This window comes from Salmo salar, chromosome 23 (assembly GCF_965601325.2).
Source record: "Salmo salar chromosome 23, fSalSal1, whole genome shotgun sequence".
In the NCBI taxonomy this organism is placed as follows: domain Eukaryota; kingdom Metazoa; phylum Chordata; class Actinopteri; order Salmoniformes; family Salmonidae; genus Salmo; species Salmo salar.
Genome location: NC_138313.1, coordinates 46502501 through 46523869, shown reverse-complemented (window position 1 = coordinate 46523869; position 21369 = coordinate 46502501). Strand labels below are relative to the sequence as shown.

General features: G+C 43.8%; 1 protein-coding gene across 1 annotated transcript in view; it reads right to left on the bottom strand.

The window, feature by feature from the left end:
• LOC106584768 (anoctamin-9) overlaps window positions 1-21369 on the bottom strand; it is a 36456-nt gene that overhangs the window by 14453 nt on the left and 634 nt on the right. Inside the window, exons 2-9 of the mRNA XM_014170315.3 lie at window positions 18574-18666; window positions 16512-16634; window positions 12715-12851; window positions 12175-12224; window positions 11601-11659; window positions 9140-9219; window positions 6058-6192; window positions 5867-5960 (exon numbers count right to left, since the gene is read on the bottom strand). Of these exons, the coding sequence (XP_014025790.1) occupies window positions 5867-5960; window positions 6058-6192; window positions 9140-9219; window positions 11601-11659; window positions 12175-12224; window positions 12715-12851; window positions 16512-16634; window positions 18574-18666 (771 nt within the window). The remainder of the gene's footprint in view (window positions 1-5866; window positions 5961-6057; window positions 6193-9139; window positions 9220-11600; window positions 11660-12174; window positions 12225-12714; window positions 12852-16511; window positions 16635-18573; window positions 18667-21369) is intronic.

Here is a 21369-nt window from a genome sequence, read left to right as displayed (position 1 = left end):
ACAACAACCTCTCCCTCAATGTGATCAAGATCAAGGAGATGATTGTGGACTACAGGAAAAGGATGACCGAGCACGCCCCCATTCTCATCGACGAGGCTGCAGTGGAGCAGGTTGAGAACTTCAAGTTCCTTGGTGTCCACATCAACAACAAACTAACACGGTCCAAGCACACCAAGACAGTCGTGAAGAGGGCGCGACAAAACCTATTCCCCCTCAGGAGACTGAAAAGATTTGGCATGGGTCCTCAGATCCTCAAAAGGTTCTACAGCTGCACCATCAAGAGCATCCTGACTGGTTGCATTACTGCCTGCGTACGGCCCAGTACATCACTGGGGCCAAGCTTCCTGCCATGCAGGACCTCTACACCAGGTGGTGTCAGAGGAAGGCCACCCTAGTCATGGACTGTTCTCTCTGCTACCGCACAGAAAGCGTAACCAGAGCGCCAATTGTAGGTCCAAAAGGCTTCTTAACAGTTTCTATCCCCAAGCCACAAGACTCCTGAACAGCTAATCAAAGGGCTACCCAGACCCCTCTTTTACGCTGCTGCTACTCACTGTTTATTATGTATGCATAGTCACTTTCACTCTACCTATATGTACATAGTACCTCAATTACCTCAACTAACCGGTGCCCCCAGACATTGACTCTATAACAGTACCCCTGTATATTGCCTTGCTATTGTTATTTTACTGCTGCTGTTAAATTATTTGTTTTATTTAAATTATTTGTAAATTATTTGTTTTATTTTCAATTTTTTTCTTAACACTTTTTTTTCTTAAAACTTGAAGAATTACTGGTTAAGGGCTTGTCAGTAAGCATTTCACTGTAAGGTCTACACTTGTTGTATTCGGGGCATGTGACAAATATAATTTGATTTGAAAGAAATACAATAACATAAAACATATTTCATATTAAATATTTAAAGATGTATTGCACTTTGAGAATTGTGAATTCTCGCTGTTTTACCTATATTGAAATGTAAAATCCAAACCATTTACTTCTTAAAACATTAAACGGCAAATGCTTTTTGAAAACTCTTGGAGAAATTAACTCATGCTCATTAAAGAAATGTAAATGAAATCTACAGGTATCTAAAATTGAAATAATTAATATGGTATTTGTTTCTTTATAGAGACCATATATTATCATCTTTATTCTGTGATTCATGTGGATAATTCCATATCAAAACCTATGCAAAGTCTTCAGCTACAGCTCTCATCAAATAGTTTTGCCAACAACAATTGCAAACACTGATCCCAGCAAATAAGGGCACGAAAACCACGAATTTAATTTTCTCAACGCTGTAGACCCAGAGATACAAAATAATTATACTACCATTTTAAAGCCTGCAAAATATCTTTGGTTTCTCACTCAAAACAAGTAGCCTTTCACACCTTGCAGAAACCAATTTCTTGCGTGAAACACTGCCCAGGATTGTCATGTTAGGTACCCACCAGTCACATCTGGTTTCTCACCAACACTGACACAGTTAACCTCTACACCTGTTCTATCAGGCACCTGTCTCTAGAGCCCTTGGCCAATCAGGAATCTACCTGTCGGCAGAAAATAAATGTGGGGTGCCGGCGAGGACAGGAATCGAACAGGCTCACTGAGCGGGACGTCTGCTTCTTCTCCCTGCTAAGACTGACTCTACACACACACTCACACACACACACTAGTAGGACACTTTACGCAAAGGAACCTAAGCTCTGCTGTCTTGGAAAGGAGTCAAATAAATTGTGACTCTGGGATTGGTACTTAAGAACAAGTACTTCAACTACTAGCGCTACAGTAACTACATCATGGACTCCAGGGCCTACACAGACAACCTACTCATCAAACCCAGACCGACACTGAGGATGACCTTACACAGACAACCAACTAACCAAATCCAGACCCAACACTGAGGACGACCTTCCCCAGACAACCTACTCACCAAACCCAGACCCACCAAACCCAGACCGAACACTGAGGACGACCTTACCCAGACAACCTACTCACCAAACCCAGACCCACCAAACCCAGACCCAACACTGAGGACGACCTTACCCAGACAACCAACTCACCAAATCCAGACCCAACACTGAGGACAACCTTACCCAGACAACCAGCTCACCAAACTCAGACCCGACACCGAGGACGACCTTACCCAGACAACCTACTCACCAAACCCAGACCCGACACTGAGGACGACCTTAACCAGACAACCTACTCACCAAACCCAGACCCAACACTGAGGACAACCTTACCGCTATCTCCATAGCAGTGCAAGACACCCAAAGAACAGAAAATCGTTGCATGCATGCAAGGCAGTAGTATTTACAAGTCATTACAGAGGACAGAATGGCTCCTCCCTTGGGCTGGTCTCCCTGGAGACGCCCTTCGACATCATAAAGCTGCTGTCTGAGAACATTCCTCCAGCCACCCCCAGGAGGCGCTAGACATGATCATCAAGCTGTTGCCCATCTCCCCCCTCTGTCCCCCAAAACTCTCTTCCCCTTCACATCCAGTGCGGACAACTACGAAAAACAACATCTTCCACTCCCTGCTCTCCCAGAAGTGGTCCACAGAGACAGGCTTCCTGAGGCTCTACCACTGAGCAGACTCTACCCTAAAGCGATCCCTGTGCCGAGCAGTCCAGCCTAGTGTACTTTGACTCCTACACAAACTCCCCTCCAGAGAGATAAAGGAATGATTACCAGTTAAATCTGGGAGCCCCTGAAGCCACCCAGCACAAGTCATCTGAGCTGCTCATGTTTTACCTCAAGAAATGGCCAGTTCTACCCCATTTCCCTCCAGGGGTGGCAAGCTCTGCTAGCCTGTCCTCCAACCATGTCAAGACAGTGGTCATGGCAGTGTTTGAGAACGACAAGAGTTAAGAGATCCAGCTGAGGTGCTGGAATTACTGGCACGCACAGCAGCTGACCGTTACGCAAAGGGTCATTGACATCACCGACTACAAAGAGGTCTTCGGTGGCATCTTCCATGTGGAAGAAGTGGCCTTCAATGCTCTGTCCGTCATTTGGAACCCCAATGAGGAAGCCACGATGTACATTGGCATCAACTCTCTGAGCACAGACTTCTCCTCTCAACCTACAGATCAACACCTACAATTTCAGCACCAAGCCTCATCCACAGAGCGGCCTGCGAGGTCAACATTTTCTGTGATAAGGGTGCAGAGAGGAAGATGAGGGAAGATGGGCAAGAGGAGCAAGAGGAGGGCCAAGAGGAGGGGCACGACACCAGCTCCATGACAGTACCTTCTCAAGACCCTGGAGGACCACGTCACCAGCTCCATGACAGCACCTTCTCAAGACCCTGGAGGACCACGTCACCAGCTCCATGACAGCACCTTCTCAAGACCCTGGAGGACCACGTCACCAGCTCCATGACAGTACCTTCTCAAGACCCTGGGTGACCACGCCCCCAACCCTGTCCTCTTCATCCCAGAGATGCAGCCCTGCGGCCTTGCAACCCCCGCCCACCACAACAATGGAGGAGATTGAAAGGACCTCTCTGAAGAGACTGTACCCTGATAGTTGACCAGAGTGGTGGTAGCCCACCACCAAGCAAGCAGGCCAGATGGGAGGAGCAACAGAGAGTACTCCTGTATGTGAGAACAGAGTCTGAGGAGGTGTTCGATGAGCTCATGCTCAACACCCCAACTCTGAAAGGCCTGAGAAAAGTCATTTCTGAAAAGTATGGCCTACAGGAGGACACCATTGGGAAAATCTAGTTGTAATAGTATAACACAGTAGTAGTAGTAGTATAATGCAGTAGTAGTCATACAATACTGCAGCAGTAGAAATAGTATACTGCAGTAGTAGTAATAGTATAATGCAGTAGTAGTAATACTATACTGCAGTAGTAGTAGTAGTAATAGTACAATGCAGTAGTACTAATACTATACTACAGTACTAGTAATAGTATAACGCAGTAGTAGTAATAGTATACTGCAGTAGTAGTAACAGTATACTACAGTAGTAGTAATAGTATACTACAGTAGTAGTAATAGTATAACGCAGTAGTAGTAATAGTATACTGCAGTAGTAGTAATAGTATACTACAGTAGTAGTAATAGTATACTACAGTAGTAGTAATAATATAATGCAGTAGTCTGCCTGTTAGTTCACAGCCTGATGTATTGTGTAACCATAGAAATTCTTCCCTTTATCCACTGTGCTAAAACCACTTAGTTTCAGATCAACCCTGTCAACATCTTTCAGTTGAGTTTTTACATTTTTCTTTGTATGTTTTTGCAACATTTCAACATTGCTCTAGCTCCTGTAAAATGGATCGATCTTACAGACAGTGAGCCACGTGGCCGTGGCTTGCTACTGTATATAAAGCAGGCAGACAGGCATCGAAGCATTCAGTTACTGTTGTATTGAACGTTAGAATGGGCAAAACTAGTGACCTAAGCAACTTTGAGCGTCGTCTGATCATCAGTATCAGTATCTCAGAAACTGCTGCCCTCCTGGGCTTTTCACGCACGACAATGTCTAGGGTTTACCGAGAATGGTACAACAAACAAAAAATAACATCCAGTCAGCACCAGTCCTGTGGGTGAAAACAGCTCGTTGAAGAGAGGTGGAAGGAGAATGGCAGGAATCATGCAAGCTAACAGGCGGGCCACAAACAGACAAATAACGGCACAGTACAACAGTGGTGTGTAGAACAGCATCTCAGAACACACAACTCGACGGTCCTTGTCACGGATGGTTATTACAGCAGACGACCACACCGGGTTTCACTCCTATCAGCTAAAAACAAGAAGAAGTGGCTCCAGTGGGCACGTCATCACCAACACTGGACAACTGAGGAGTGGAAAAACATTACCTGGTCCGACAGATACCAGTTCCTGTTGCGTCATGCTGATGGCAGAGTCAGGATTTGGCATAAGCAGCATGAGTCCATAGCCCCGTCCTGCCTGGTGTCAACGGTACAGGCTGGTGGTGGTGGTGGTGTAATGGTGTGGGAATGTTTTCCTGGAACACGTTAGGTCCCTTGATACCAGATAAGTAACGATTGAACGCCACAGTGTATCTGAACATTGTTGCTGACCAAACCCAATAGAGTATCATTGGGATGAGATGAAACGGGCTGTTGGCAGCGTGAATGTACCAATCTGCAGCAAATGTGTGATGCCATCTCGTCAGCATGAACCAACATCCCTGTGGAACGTTTCCGACACCTTGCAGAATCCATGCTGTGAAGGCTCCCGAGTGGGTCAGCAGTCTAAGGCACTGCATTACAGTGCTGAGGCTCCACTACAGCCTGGGGTTCGATTCCAGACGGATGTGACTGGGAGCTCCAGGGGCAGGGCACAATTGGCCCAGCGTCGTCTGTGTTAGGGGAGGGTTTGGCCGGGGGGGCTTTCCTTGGCTCTAGCGACTCCTAGTGGCGGGCTGGGCGCCTGCAAGCTGACGTCTGTTGTCAGTCGAATGGTGTTTCATCCGACACATTGGTGCTGCTGGCTTCGGCGTTAAGCGAGCAGTATGTTAAGAAGCAGCACGGCCTGGCGTGTTTCGGAGGACACATGTATCAACCTTCGCAGCGTTGAGACAAGATCATAACTACCAATTGAATATCACTAAATTTGGGAATAATTGCACCCCCCACCCCTCAAAAAATACAATTATCCATGTGCTGAACAATTCAGGCTGTTCTGGAGGCAAATGCTTTTGTATTGATACTTGTCGAGTTTTATTGTTTTTCGAAGAAAATATATTTTTTTTACTAATGAGTGAGTGAGCACGTGAGTGAGCGAGTGAGTGAGCGAGTGAGTGAGCGAGTGAGTGAGCGAGTGAGTGAGTGAGCGAGTGAGTGAGCGAGTGAGTGAGTGAGTGAGTGAGTGAGTGAGTACCTTGGCATAGAGGCAGGTATCGCTGAGTAGCCACACTTTGCATCTCTTGTCACACAGCGGACACATGATCGTGTTAGACTCACACACCTCCTTTCTACAAGAAAAACATTATTAACCAGGTGGATGCCTACATATAGGTTATTACATAGTAATATTACACACAGAGAACACACACACACACACACACTCACATAAGTGGCGAGGTGTTGTAGAAAGCCAGCGCGTAGAGGAAGACAACGACCCCTAACAGAGAAGCAGGGAGCAACAGAAGGGTGTACCAGCCCAGCCACAGGTAGTACAGAGCCACCTTCTCTCCAAAGTAGTTCCTGACAGGGACGAGATAAAGACAGACAGGTGTCGAGATAAAGACAGACAGGTGTTGTTCCTGAGTTGTTCCTGAGCGACACATGCAACACAGCTGAGTTGTTCCTGAGCGACACATGCAACACAGCTGAGTTGTTCCTGAGCGACACATGCAACACAGCTGAGTTGTTCCTGAGCGACACATGCAACACAGCTGAGTTGTTCCTGAGCGACACATGCAACATGATTGAAGTAGAGCCTTGAATAGAACATTGTTTCTCTAAAAACACAGGTCCAGGTAAAGGGGCATACAGTGCATTCGGAAAGTATTCAGACCCCTTAACTTTTTCCACATTTTGTTACGTTACAGCCTTATTCTAAAATTGATTAAATTGTTGTTTTTTCTCCTCATCAATCTACACAGAATACCACATAATGACAAAGCAAAAACAGGATTATTGAATCTTTTTGCAAATGTATTAAAAACTAAAAACAGAAATACCTTATTTACATAAGTATTCAGACCCTTTGCTATGAGACTCAAAATTGAGCTCAGGTGCCTCCTGTTTCCATTGATCATCCTTGAGATGTTTCTACAACTTGACTGGAGTCCACCAGTGGTAAATTCAATTGAAACAGACCTAACATCACTGATGGGTTGGCCCTGGAGACAGACCTAACTAATCTAACATCACTGATGGGTTGGCCCTGGAGACAGACCTAACTAACCTAACATCACTGATGGGTTGGCCCTGGAAACAGACCTAACTAATCTAACATCACTGATGGGTTAGCCCTGGAAACAGACCTAACTAACCTAACATCACTGATGGGTTGGCCCTGGAAACAGACCTAACTAATCTAACATCACTGATGGGTTAGCCCTGGAAACAGACCTAACTAACCTAACATCACTGATGGGTTAGCCCTGGAAACAGACCTAACTAATCTAACATCACTGATGGGTTAGCCCTGGAAACAGACCTAACTAATCTAACATCACTGATGGGTTAGCCCTGGAAACAGACCTAACTAATCTAACATCACTGATGGGTTGGCCCTGGAAACAGACCTAACTAATCTAACATCACTGATGGGTTGGCCCTGGAAACAGACCTAACATCACTGATGGGTTGGCCCTGGAGACAGACCTAACATCACTGATGGGTTGGCCCTGGAGACAGACCTAACATCACTGATGGGTTGGCCCTGGAGACAGACCTAACATCACTGATGGGTTGGCCCTGGAGACAGACCTAACATCACTGATGGGTTGGCCCTGGAGACAGACCTAACTAATCTAACATCACTGATGGGTTGGCCCTGGAAACAGACCTAACATCACTGATGGGTTGGCCCTGGAGACAGACCTAACTAACCTAACATCACTGATGGGTTAGCCCTGGAAACAGACCTAACTAATCTAACATCACTGATGGGTTGGCCCTGGAAACAGACCTAACATCACTGATGGGTTGGCCCTGGAGACAGACCTAACTAACCTAACATCACTGATGGGTTAGCCCTGGAGACAGACCTAACTAACCTAACATCACTGATGGGTTAGCCCTGGAAACAGACCTAACTAACCTAACATCACTGATGGGTTGGCCCTGGAGACAGACCTAACTAACCTAACATCACTGATGGGTTGGCCCTGGAAACAGACCTAACTAATCTAACATCACTGATGGGTTGGCCCTGGAAACAGACCTAACTAATCTAACATCACTGATGGGTTAGCCCTTGAAACAGACCTAACTAATCTAACATCACTGATGGGTTGGCCCTGGAAACAGACCTAACATCACTGATGGGTTGGCCCTGGAGACAGACCTAACATCACTGATGGGTTGGCCCTGGAGACAGACCTAACATCACTGATGGGTTGGCCCTGGAGACAGACCTAACATCACTGATGGGTTGGCCCTGGAGACAGACCTAACATCACTGATGGGTTGGCCCTGGAGACAGACCTAACTAATCTAACATCACTGATGGGTTGGCCCTGGAAACAGACCTAACTAACCTAACATCACTGATGGGTTGGCCCTGGAGACAGACCTAACTAACCTAACATCACTGATGGGTTAGCCCTGGAGACAGACCTAACTAACCTAACATCACTGATGGGTTAGCCCTGGAGACAGACCTAACTAACCTAACATCACTGATGGGTTGGCCCTGGAGACAGACCTAACTAATCTAACATCACTGATGGGTCAGCCCTGGAAACAGATCTAACATCACTGATGGGTTGGCCTTGGAAACAGACCTAACATCACTGATGGGTTGGCCCTGGAGACAGACCTAACTAACCTAACATCACTGATGGGTTAGCCCTGGAAACAGACCTAACTAACCTAACATCACTGATGGGTTGGCCCTGGAAACAGACCTAACTAACCTAACATCACTGATGGGTTAGCCCTGGAGACAGACCTAACTAATCTAACATCACTGATGGGTTGGCCCTGGAGACAGACCTAACTAATCTAACATCACTGATGGGTTGGCCCTGGAGACAGACCTAACTAACCTAACATCACTGATGGGTTAGCCCTGGAGACAGACCTAACTAATCTAACATCACTGATGGGTTAGCCCTGGAAACAGACCTAACTAACCTGACATCACTGATGGGTTAGCCCTGGAAACAGACCTAACTAACCTGACATCACTGATGGGTTAGCCCTGGAAACAGACCTAACATCACTGATGGGTTGGCCCTGGAAACAGACCTAACTAACCTAACATCACTGATGGGTTAGCCCTGGAAACAGACCTAACTAACCTAACATCACTGATGGGTTGGCCCTGGAAACAGACCTAACTAACCTAACATCACTGATGGGTTAGCCCTGGAGACAGACCTAACTAATCTAACATCACTGATGGGTTAGCCCTGGAGACAGACCTAACTAATCTAACATCACTGATGGGTTGGCCCTGGAAACAGACCTAACTAACCTGACATCATTGATTGGTTGTCCCCGGAAACAGGCTGTCCATCTGGCCCAACTTTTCCTCAGTTCCTTCTGAGTTTTCCTCTGAAAGCATGAGCACAAAGTCAGGGACAGGTGCATTCAAACACACACACACACACACACACACACACACACACACACACACACACACACACACACACACACACGACAAATGTTTTAACATTTTCAAAAATGAATCATCACATGGACAAACAGATACTCAGTGTGTGCGTGTGCGTGTGCGTGTGTGTGTGTGTGTGTGTGTGTGTGCGTGCGTGCGTGCGTGCGTGTGTGTGTGTAAATGTCAGTTAACAAGAACAGAGGTGTCCTGCTCAGACAGTAAATAAATCACCTTTCTATGTTTAACTCTGAGGGTGTCTCAGCAGTCTCTCAGTATGCAGAAAAACAGAGGAAAACAATGATATCGCTTCGACCTTTAGAGTCTTTATGGCAGCCATTCATTCACATACCTTTGACACAGAAGCTTCTTTTCCATCAGATAAACCCAGACACTTGGGGAGTGTCGAGTGTATAGTGGGTAGTGTCTAGTGGGTAGTGTGTTGTGGGTAGTGTCTAGTGGGTAGTGTCTAGTGTTTAGTGGGCAGTGTCTAGTGGGTAGTGTCTAGTGGGCAGTGTCTAGTGGGTAGTGTCTAGTGTCTAGTGGGTAGTGTCTAGTGTCTAGTGGGTAGTGTCTAGTGGGTAGTGTCTAGTGTTTAGTGGGTAGTGTCTAGTGGGTAGTGTCTAGTGGGTAGTGTCTAGTGGGCAGTGTCTAGTGGGTAGTGTGTTGTGGGTAGTGTCTAGTGGGTAGTGTCTAGTGTTTAGTGGGTAGTGTCTAGTGGGTAGTGTCTGGTGGGTAGTGTCTAGTGGGCAGTGTCTAGTGGGCAGTGTCTAGTGTCTAGTGGGTAGTGTCTAGTGTTTAGTGGGTAGTGTCTATTGGGTAGTGTCTAGTGGGTAGTGTCTAGTGGGCATTGTCTAGTGGGCAGTGTCTAGTGTCTAGTGGGTAGTGTCTAGTGTCTAGTGGGTAGTGTCTAGTGGGAAGTGTCTAGTGGGTAGTGTGTTGTGGGTAGTGTCTAGTGGGTAGTGTCTAGTGGGTAGTGTCTAGTGTTTAGTGGGTAGTGTCTAGTGGGTAGTGTCTAGTGGGTAGTGTCTAGTGGGCAGTGTCTAGTGGGCAGTGTCTAGTGTCTAGTGGGTAGTGTCTAGTGTCTAGTGGGTAGTGTCTAGTGGGTAGTGTCTAGTTGGTAGTGTCTAGTGGATAGTGTCTAGTGGGTAGTGTCTAGTGGGTAGTGTCTAGTGGGTAGTGTCTAGTGTTTAGTGGGTAGTGTCTAGTGGGTAGTGTCTAGTGTCTAGTGGGCAGTGTCTAGTGGGCAGTGTCTAGTGGGTAGTGTCTAGTGGGTAGTGTGTAGTGGGTAGTGTCTAGTGTTTAGTGGGTAGTGTCTAGTGTTTAGTGGGTAGTGGGTAGTGTCTAGTGGGTAGTGTGTAGTGAGCAGTGTGTAGTGGGCAGTTTGTAGTGGGCAGTGTCTAGTGGGTAGTGTCTAGTGGGCAGTGTCTAGTGGGTAGTGTGTAGTGGGTAGTGTCTAGTGGGTAGTGTGTAGTGAGCAGTGTGTAGTGGGTAGTTTGTAGTGGGTAGTTTGCAGTGTCTGGTGGGTAGTGTCTAGTGGGTAGTGTGTAGTGTGTAGTGGGCAATGTGTAGTGGGCAGTGTGTAGTGTATTGTGGGTAGTGTGTTGTGGGTAGTGTCTAGTGGGTAGTGTCTAGTGGGTAGTGTGTAGTGTCTAGTGTCTAGTGTGTAGTGGGTAGTGTCTAGTGGGTAGTGTGTAGTGGGTAGTGTCTAGTGGGTAGTGTCTAGTGGGCAGTGTGATGTGGGCAGTGTGTAGTATGTAGTGGGTAGTGTCTAGTGGGTAGTGTGTAGTGGGCAGTTTCTAGTGGGTAGTGTCTCGTGGGTAGTGTCTAGTGGGTAGTGTGTAGTGGGCATTGTCTAGTGGGCAGTGTCTTGTGGGTAGTGTCTAGTGGGTAGTGTCTAGTGGGTAGTGTCTAGTGGGTAGTGTGTTGTGGGCAGTGTGTTGTGGGCAGTGTGTAGTGGGTAGTGTACATCCAAAATGGCACCCTATTCCTTATACAGTCCACTACTTTTGACGAGATCTACTATATAGGGTGCAGGGTACACGGTATAGGGTGTAGGGTACATGGTACAGGGAATAGGATGTAGGGTACAACATCTTTGCAGAAAGCCAGCTACTTTTCTATCTATGGGCCCCTACATGACCCCACTTCCTCATGGGAGTATCTACTGCCTACCTAAACCATGCTGTTCAGCAGAAAAGATAAGTCAAAAATCAGGAAGAGATAGACACACACACCATCGAGACATAGGTGTTTGTCCCAAATTACACCCTATTCCCTACTTAGTGCACTACTTTTGACCAGAGCAGCAGACTTCTGTCTTTACCTCATGCAGGCAGAACTTTGCTTCAAACACTTTCTTCTTCAAGAGTTCAAACAGGTTCTCTGTAAGATTGGACAGATGAGGAGGGGAACATTAGGAGAGGTCCAGTATGTGAGAAAGACAGAGAGAGAGAGACATCGAGAGAGAGACAGCGAGAGAGACAGCGAGAGAGAGAGACAGCGAGAGAGAGAGACAGCGAGAGAGACAGCGAGAGAGAGACAGCGAGGGAGAGACAGCGAGAGAGAGACAGCAAGAGAGAGAGAGAGACAGCGAGAGAGAGAGAGAGACAGCGAGAGAGAGAGAGAGAGAGACAGCGAGAGAGAGAGAGAGACAGCAAGAGAGAGAGAGAGACAGCAAGAGAGAGACAGACAGCGAGAGAGGGAGAAAGAGCGAGAAAAATAAAGATAAAGAAAGAAAGAGAGAAAGAAAGAAAGAAAGAAAGAAAGAAAGAAAGAAAGAAAGAAAGAAAGAAAGAAAGAAAGAAAGAAAGAAAGAAAGAAAGAAAGAAAAAGAGAGAGAGAGAGAGAGATAGACAGAGAGGGAGGACTGGCGTGGGTGAGGACAGAGCACTACTCACCTCCTGTATTAAGGAAGACATGACTCAGGATAAAGTGAACAATGCGGATCCTGAAATAAAGAAAACATTTTAACATGGCTGACAAGACTGAGTATCTGTTTATGATTCCTTTTAAAGAAGTTAACATGTTTGTCATGCTAATAGGTTGAGTCATCAGTGTTACGCTCTTCATTAGAAATGGACCCAGGTGCAGTGTGGTAGGCGAACATATTCTTTTATTTTCAAATGAACACCGTCAAAACAACAAAATACAAAAACGAACGTAAAGTTCTGCAGACAACAAAGCACCTAAGCAAAAACAAGATCCCACAATCCCAGGTGGGAAAAAGGGCTGCCTAAGTATGATCCCCAATCAGAGACAACGATAAACAGCTACCTCTGATTGGGAACCATAGTAGGCCAACAAAGAAATAGATATGCCCACCCAAGTCACACCCTGACCTAACAAAATAGAGAATAAAACAGGCTCTCTAAGGTCAGGGCGTGACAATCAGACCGTGCAGGCGTGTGTCTCTCTGAATGCGTGTGTGCATAACTTACCTGGTGGAAAGAGGAATATTTCCCTGCTGTTCACTCCAGTTGCAGGCATCAGACACCTTCAGTAGATACCTGTACTTCTCAAACACTTCGTTTGGAGCTTGGATACCGTAGAAGACAACAGTGTCGTCTATAATTTTCTAACACAGAAATACAGTACCAGTCAAATGATTTGGACACACCTACTCATTCAAGGGTTTTTCTTTATTTTGAAAAATTTTCTACATTGTAGAATAACAGCAAAGACATCAAAACTATGAAATAACACATATCGAATCATGTAGTAAACAAAAAAGTGTTAAACAAAATTTATATTTCAGATTCTTCAAAGTAGCCACCCTTTGCCTTGATGACAGCTTTGCACACTCTTGGCATTCTCTCAACTAGCTTCATGAGGTAGTCACCTGGAATGCATTTCCATTAACAGGTGTGCCTTGTTAAAAGTTAATTTGTGGAATATATTTCCTTCTTAATGCGTTTGGCCAATCAGTTGTGTTGTGACAAGGTAGGGTTGGTATACAGAAGACCCAGAGTAAGATCTGCTGCAGATAAGTTCAGTAGTGTTACCAGCCTCAGAAATCGGCAAGTAACTGCACCTCAGATGGCAGCCCAAATAAATGCTTCACAGAGTTCAAGTAACAGACACATCTCAACATCAACTGTCCAGAGGAGACTGCGTGAATCAGGCCTTCATGGTCAAATTGCTGCAAAGAAACCACTACTAAAGGACACCAATAAGAAGAAGAGACTTGCTTGGGCTAAGAAACACGAGCAATGGACATTAGACTGGTGGAAATCTGTCCTTTGGTCTGATGAGTCCAAATTTTAGATTTTTGGTTCCAACCGCCATGTCTTTGTGAGACGCAGAGTAGGTGAACGGATGATCTCTGCATGTGTGGTTCCCACCGTGAAGCATGGAGGAGAAGGTGTGATGGTGTGGGGGTGCTTTGCTGGTGACACTGTCTGTGATTTATTTAGAATCAAGGCACACTTAACCAGCATGGCTACCACAGCATTCTGGTTTGCGCTTAGTGGCACTATCATTTGTTTTTCAACAGGACAAAGACCCAAAACACACCTCCAGGCTGTGTAAGGGCTATTTGACCAAGAAGGAGAGTGACGGAGGGCTGCATCAGATGACCTGGCCTCCACAATCACCCAACCTCAACCCAATTGAGAAGGTTTGGGATAAGTTGGACCGCAAAGTGAAGGAAAAGCAATTGCTCAGCATATGTGGGAACTCCTTCAAGACTGTTGGAAAAGCATTCCAGGTGAAGCTGGTTGAGAGAATGCCAAGAGTGTGCAAAGCTGTCATTAAGGCAAAGGGTGGCTACTTTGAAGAATCTCAAATATAAAATATTTTTTGATTTGTTTAACACTTTTCTTTGGTTACTACATGATTCCATATGTGTTATTTTATAGTTTTGATGTCTTCACTACTATTCTACAATGTAGAAAATAGTAAAAATAAAGAAAAGCTGATAAGGTTATTTGGTTTCAGCGGTAACGCAGTTGGTTACAGCATGAATGTTGACAGCTGAAACACAGCCTATCCAGCCGTGACGGCACACTTGCCATATGCATGTGGCGCAAGAGTAGCCTAATGTGCCTAAGGCTCTTTTTGTCCTTTCCAATGCAGTCGCGAAGTAGTCAAGACTGTCAATAAAGGGTTTGGCTCCTGAGACCGCTTGGAAATAAATCTTTATCACCAAAGCGTTGTTAAAATATAACATCTGAGAGCAGTAAAACAGTGAGCTAACATTCCCTTTGTATCTATGCATTGTAGGCAGGCCCACATTATTTTAGCCATGTTCCATTTTGGACGTGCGTAAAACCCCCTCCATGATGTAGGCTATTTCCATGCCCCTCATGAAACGAGAGATGAGAACCATGTATTTAGAAGTCATCTGTAACATGTAACAATTGCTTGTTTTCAGTTTCATATGTTCAAAACCCAAGCCCTCCTTGGGCCTTCTATAACAAAGCCTGGTGCAACAGCAATGTGTCTTTTTCTATTCTGCCGATTTTATGAGATCATTACATTTGACATGTATTTATTGTTGTTGAATTGATTGGTTGTAATAAAACTAAACAAAAATACAAAGCAATCTTAGTAGAATGATTCACCTTCCGGGTTTTATGGTTACATCTGTGGTCTGCATGCAATGCAACTTCTTCTGATCGGCAAGATGGTTCCTATTATGTTCATAAACCAGTATAACGGTGAGTGGACATTCTCCCTTTCACTTTATATTGGATCTCTGTCCAGCTACTGTGAAAAAGTTTGTATGTGTGTACAAACCCTCCATAGTCTGCGCTGTTTAAATGTTATATGTCCACGGAGAGAAATGATGCCGCCTGTAAGTGTGACATAGCTTATTTAAAACAAGTTGTTTTGTTTAGAATTTGTTATTTTTTTAGGTCTTATCAATAATTAATTTAATCTTGCTTATTGACAATGTTTGGCATGTCCATGCTCAGCCATAATGCAATTTACAGTAGGCCTAGCCCCTATATCAGTGGGAATTTTATTGAGGCCATGCAATTACTTAGAACAATGTGGACTGCAAAATGGATTCAAGTTAACGTATTTAGCAAAGATAGGTCTACATTTAGTTATTTTGTTTCTGTAAGCCATTTAACAAACTATAACGGGCTAACATTGGAATTGGAGTAGATTCCAAGGCAATATATAAAAGACCGTAAATACACAACTTGAAGCAACCACATATTTCGCCATGGAGCACGTTCTGATTGGCCAGTGTGGGACCAAGCCTTGACACACCCACAATTTTTTTTCTTCATCAAAACACAGCCCTTTCGCGCCAACAAGTGCTCTGATAATTGTGATAGTGAAAATAGCGAAAATATTTCTGACACACCCCTGAACCTATAGCGCTACCGCCTGTGCTTAGATTATCATTGTGTTAGGTTTGTTAAAATAGAGGCCTGAGCCTTAGATTATCATTGTGTTAGGTTTGTTAAAATAGAGGCCTGAGCCTTATATTATCATTGTGTAAGGTTTGTTAAAATAGAGGCCTGAGCCTTTATAATGTCTTATAACAAAGCTATGATAATAGACTAGGAAATAATGAGCAGGTAAACTCATCTTAGTTTAAGCCAACACAAACATGATTATACTTAAATTTGGTTTTAAAAACTCTTATAAAAATAATCTGTATTTTACAAGAACAACAAAAGGAGGGTAAACTAACCTTTGCTTAAGAACATGCAGTGTGAAAAGGCCTACAGCTTGTTAAACTGGTAACATAACTCTACAGCTTGTTAAACTGGTAATATAACTCTACAGCTTGTTAAACTGGTAATATAACTCTACAGCTTGTTAAACTGGTAATATAACTCTACATCTTGTTAAACTGGTAATATAACTCTACAGCTTGTTAAACTGGTAATATAACTCTACAGCTTGTTAAACTGGTAATATAACTCTACAGCTTGTTAAACTGGTAATATAACTCTACAGCTTGTTAAACTGGTAATATAACTCTACATCTTGTTAAACTGGTAATATAACTCTACAGCTTGTTAAACTGGTAATATAACTCTACAGCTTGTTAAACTGGTAATATAACTCTACAGCTTGTTAAACTGGTAATATAACTCTACAGCTTGTTAAACTGGTAATATAACTCTACAGCTTGTTAAACTGGTAATATAACTCTACAGCTTGTTAAACTGGTAATATAACTCTACAGCGTGTTAAACTGGTAATATAACTCTACAGCTTGTTAAACTGGTAATATAACTCTACAGCGTGTTAAACTGGTAATATAACTCACTGTTATCTTCAAGTTCTTCATCTTTAGTTTCTCGATAAAGGCCTCTTGCATCTTGAATGTATCTTTCTCCGGATCATCCACTGTCTTAGCGACCAGGACATAGTCGTATGACAGTGGAGTACGCTGAGGAGAAAAGATGAACCACACACACAGAGACATAGTCGTATGACAGTGGAGTATGCTGAGGAGGAAAGATTAACAAGATAGTGTCGACTTGAGTGATTTGATGGATCCAATACTGAACATGAAGACGAAAATAAAGCAATAACTGAATCTATGACATGATGATTACATAGAGCAACTGATGTATCCCAGAGCATTCGGAAAGTATTCAGACCCCTTTTTCCACATTTTATTACGTTATGGCCTTGTTCAAAAATGTATTTAAAAAATAAAATAATCCTCATCAATCTACACGCAATATCCAATGATGACAAAGCAAAAACAGTTTTTTCAGCAAATCTATTAAAAATAAATTAAACAGAAATACCTTATTTACATAAGTATTAAGACCCTTTGCTATGAGACTAGAAATTTAGTTCAGGTGCATCCTGTTTCCATTGATCATCCTTCAGATGTTTCTACAACTTGGAGTCCACCTGTGGTAAATTCAATTGATTGGACATGATTTGGAAAGGCACACACCTGTCTATATAAGGTCCCACAGTTGACAGTACATGTCAGAGCAAAAACCAAGCCATTCAGTTGAAGGAATTGTCCTTAGAGCTCTGAGACAGGATTGTGTCGAGGCAAACATCTGGGGAAGGCTACCAAGAAATGTCTGCAACATTGAAGGTCGCCAAGAACACAGTGGCCTCCATCATTCTTAAATGGAAGAAGTTTGGAACCACCAAGACTCTTCCTATAGCTGGCCGCCCGGCCAAACGGAGCAATCGGGGGAGAAGGGCCTTGGTCAGGGAGGTGACCAAGGACCAAATGGTCACTCTGACAGAGCTCCAGAGTTCTTCTATGGAGATGGGAGAAACTTCCAGAAGGACAACCATCTCTGCAGCACTCCACCAATCAGGCCTTTATGATAGAGTGGCAAGACGGAAGCCACTCCTCAGTAAAAGGCATGACAGCCTGCTTGGAGTTTGCCAAAAGGCACCTAAAGACTCTCAGACCATGAGAAACAAGATACTCTGGTCTGATGAAACCAAGACTGAACTCTTTGGCCTGAATGCCAAGCGTCACATCTGGAGGAAACCTGGAACCATCCCTATGGTAAAGCATGGCGGTGGCAGCATCATTCTGTGGGGATGTTTTTCAGCGGCAGGGATTGGGAGACCAATCAGGATTGAGGGAAAGATGAACGGAGCAAAGTACAAAGAGATCCTTGATAAAAAACCTGCTCCAGAGTGCTCAGGACCTCAGACTTGGGCGACGGTTCACCTTCCAACAGGACAATGACCCTAAGCACACAGCCAAGACAACGTAGGGATGGCTGCGGGACAAGTCTCTGAATGTCCTTGAGTGGCCCAGCCAGAGCCTTGACTTGAACCCGATTTAACATCTCTGGAGCGACCTGAAATTAGCTGTGCAGTGACACTCTCCATCCAACCTGACAGAGCTTGAGAGGAACTGCAGAAAAGAATGGGAGTAACTCACCAAACACAGGAGCGCCAAGCTTGTAGAGTCATACCCAAGAATACTTGAGGCTGTAATCGCTGCCAAAGGTGCTTCAACAAAGTCCTGAGTAAAAGTCTGAATACTTATGTAAATGTAATATTTCAATTTTTTTTATTCTTAATACATTTGCAAAAATGGTTTAAAAAAATGGTTTTTGCTTTGTCATTATGGGGTATTGTGATGTCATTATGGGGTATTGTGATGTCATTAAGGGGTATTGTGTATAGATTGATGAGGAATCTTTTTTTACTTCCATTTTAGATTAAGTCTGTAACGTAACAAAATGTGAAAAAGGTTAAGTGGTCTGAATACTTTACGAATGCACTGTATGACTGTCCATAGACTGTATAAAACAACCAGCAATGCACTGTAAAGCTGGTTTACATACAGTAATAGAGTGAAACAGGCCTGTGTTTCATCAGTCATCTCTTACCACTGAGGGAAGTAGTGGTGAAGTCTCAGGACTATCAAAATGGTACCCATTTTCCTTCACCACTCCCATCAGCTCCAAGAGTTCGATGCTGGCCTAAAACATGATGAGAATACAGGACCACACAGCAAGGTGAGTAGGGGTTTGATGCTGGCCTAAAACATGATGAGAATACAGGACCACACAGCAAGGTGAGTAGGAGTTTGATGCTGGCCTAAAACATGATGAGAATACAGGACCACACAGCAAGGTGAGTAGGAGTTTGATGCTGGCCTAAAACATGATGAGAATACAGGACCACACAGCAAGGTGAGTAGGAGTTTGATGCTGGCCTAAAACATGATGAGAATACAGGACCACACAGCAAGGTGAGTAGGAGTTTGATGCTGGCCTAAAACATGATGAGAATACAGGACCACACAGCAAGGTGAGTAGGAGTTTGATGCTGGCCTAAAACATGATGAGAATACAGGACCACACAGCAAGGTGAGTAGGAGTTTGATGCTGGCCTAAAACATGATGAGAATACAGGACCACACAGCAAGGTGAGTAGGGGTTTGATGCTGGCCTAAAACATGATGAGAACACAGGACCACACAGCAAGGTGAGTATGCACATCCTCTTCTTTAATTAGATGGCTCCGAGACAGCAATTAGACGAGCGTTTCCCAAACTAGGGGTCGCGGACCATTGTGGGATCGCCTGATATGAAAATGAGGTCGCAGGAGAATTTCCCAAATCCTTAAGAAAAATATATATGTATCATAAAAAATATACTGTATATTATAATGTCGTCTTTATATCTCAAAATCATTGTGATGTGTTTCACCTTAAAAATCTAAATGAACATTTTTCAAATCTAAAAGATAAAATTCATCCAGAGATCCTGGAAAATGGCCGCTTGATCGTTCCACTTGAATCATTCCCACTGTGAATGGCTAGGCCTGCTACGCTATAAAAACCACACACTATTGCAGAGACTTTGATATTACCGGCGGGAATTGACGTGCTGAAAACAATGTGTGGGGAGGCAGAGGCACAGAAACTCACAACAATACCTTTGTCAGATAACACTGTTATTAAACGAAGAATGTACTGCCCCGACTGAACGACTGAAACACTCCCCCAGCGTATGCATTCCAAATGGACATTAGCTGTGAGCGCCGCGATGCCCCATGCATTGACTTCTGTTTGCTATACATGTCCGGGGTGAAGAGTGTTTCTACGGCAACAGCGGTGCAGCAATACTATCCAGTCAGTCTTCCTAGTTCTTAGTTCATGCTGAGAGTAACCTAGTAACCTAAACGCAGTGTTTTATTTGTCATGTGTTTGTAGAAAAATATATACATGTACCAGTCAAAAGATTGGACACACCAACTCATTCAAGGGTTTTTCTTTATTTTTACTATTTTCTACATTGTAGAATAATAGTGAAGACATCAACACTATGAAATAACACATATGGAATCACGTAGTAACCAAAAAAGTGTTAAACAAATCAAAATATATATTAATATTTGAGATTCTTCAAAGTTGTCTCCCTTTGCCTTGATGACAGCTTTGCACACTCTTGGCATTCTCTCAACCAGCTTCATGAGGTCAGTCACCTGGAATGTATTTCAATTAACATGGGTGCCTTGTTAAAAGTTTGAGTTACCAGCCTCAGATTGCAGCCCAAATAAACACTTCACAGAGTTCAAGTAACAGACAAATCTCAACATCAACTGTTCAGAGGAGACTGTGTGAATCAGGCCTTCATGGTCGAATTGCTGCAAAGAAACCACTACTAAAGGACATCAATAAGAAGAAGAGACTTGCTTGGGCCAAGAAACACGAGCATTAGACTGGTGGAAATCTGTCCTTTGCTTTGCTGTTGACACTGTCTGTGATTTATTTAGAATTCAAGGCAAACTTAACCAGCATGGCTACCACAGCATTCTGTGGTAGCCATTCTATCTGGTTGGCGCTAAGTGGGACTATCATTTGTTTTTCAACCGGACAATGATCCAACACACCTCCAGGCTGTGTAAGGCCTATTTGACCAAGAAGGAGAGTGATGGAGTGCTGCATCAGATGACCTGGCCTCCACAATCACCTGACCTCAACCCAATTGAGAAGGTTTGGGATGAGTTGGACTGCAGAGTGAAGGAAAAGCAGCAAAACAAGTGCTCAGCATATGTGGAAACTCCTTCAAGACTGTTGGAAAAGCATTCCAGGTGAAGCTGGTTGATAGAATGCCAAGAGTGTGCAAAGCTGTTATCAAGGCGAAAAGTGGCTACTTTGAAGAATCAAAAATATGAAATATATTTTGATTTGTTTAACACTTTTTTTTGGTTACTACATGATTCCATATGTGTTATTTCATAGTTTTTGATGTCTTCACTATTATTATACAATGTAGAAAATAGTAAAAATAAAGAAAAACCCTTGAATGAGTTGGTGTGTCCAAACTTTTGACTGGTACTGTAGTTCATAGTTATATCTAATTAAAGATATTACACGTTGCCTCTTAAACCCGAGACACACCCATACAAACAACAGCTTCTCTTGAGCCCCTAAAGACGCCAGAAGATGTGACTTGTATGTTGAAAAAAATATATATATATTCCAGGCACTCCTTTTTGTGACCTAATTTAAAAAGCGATGATTCACTATATGACTGTCAGCCTTCAAGTTCGGGGGATAACAGATACACGTATCTGTCATTAGAATAGAACAGAATTATAATAAGACTTTTCCTACAGTCCGCAGAGAGCAGCTCATCAGGCCGCAAGTTATCATAGAATAAGGTATATGACTG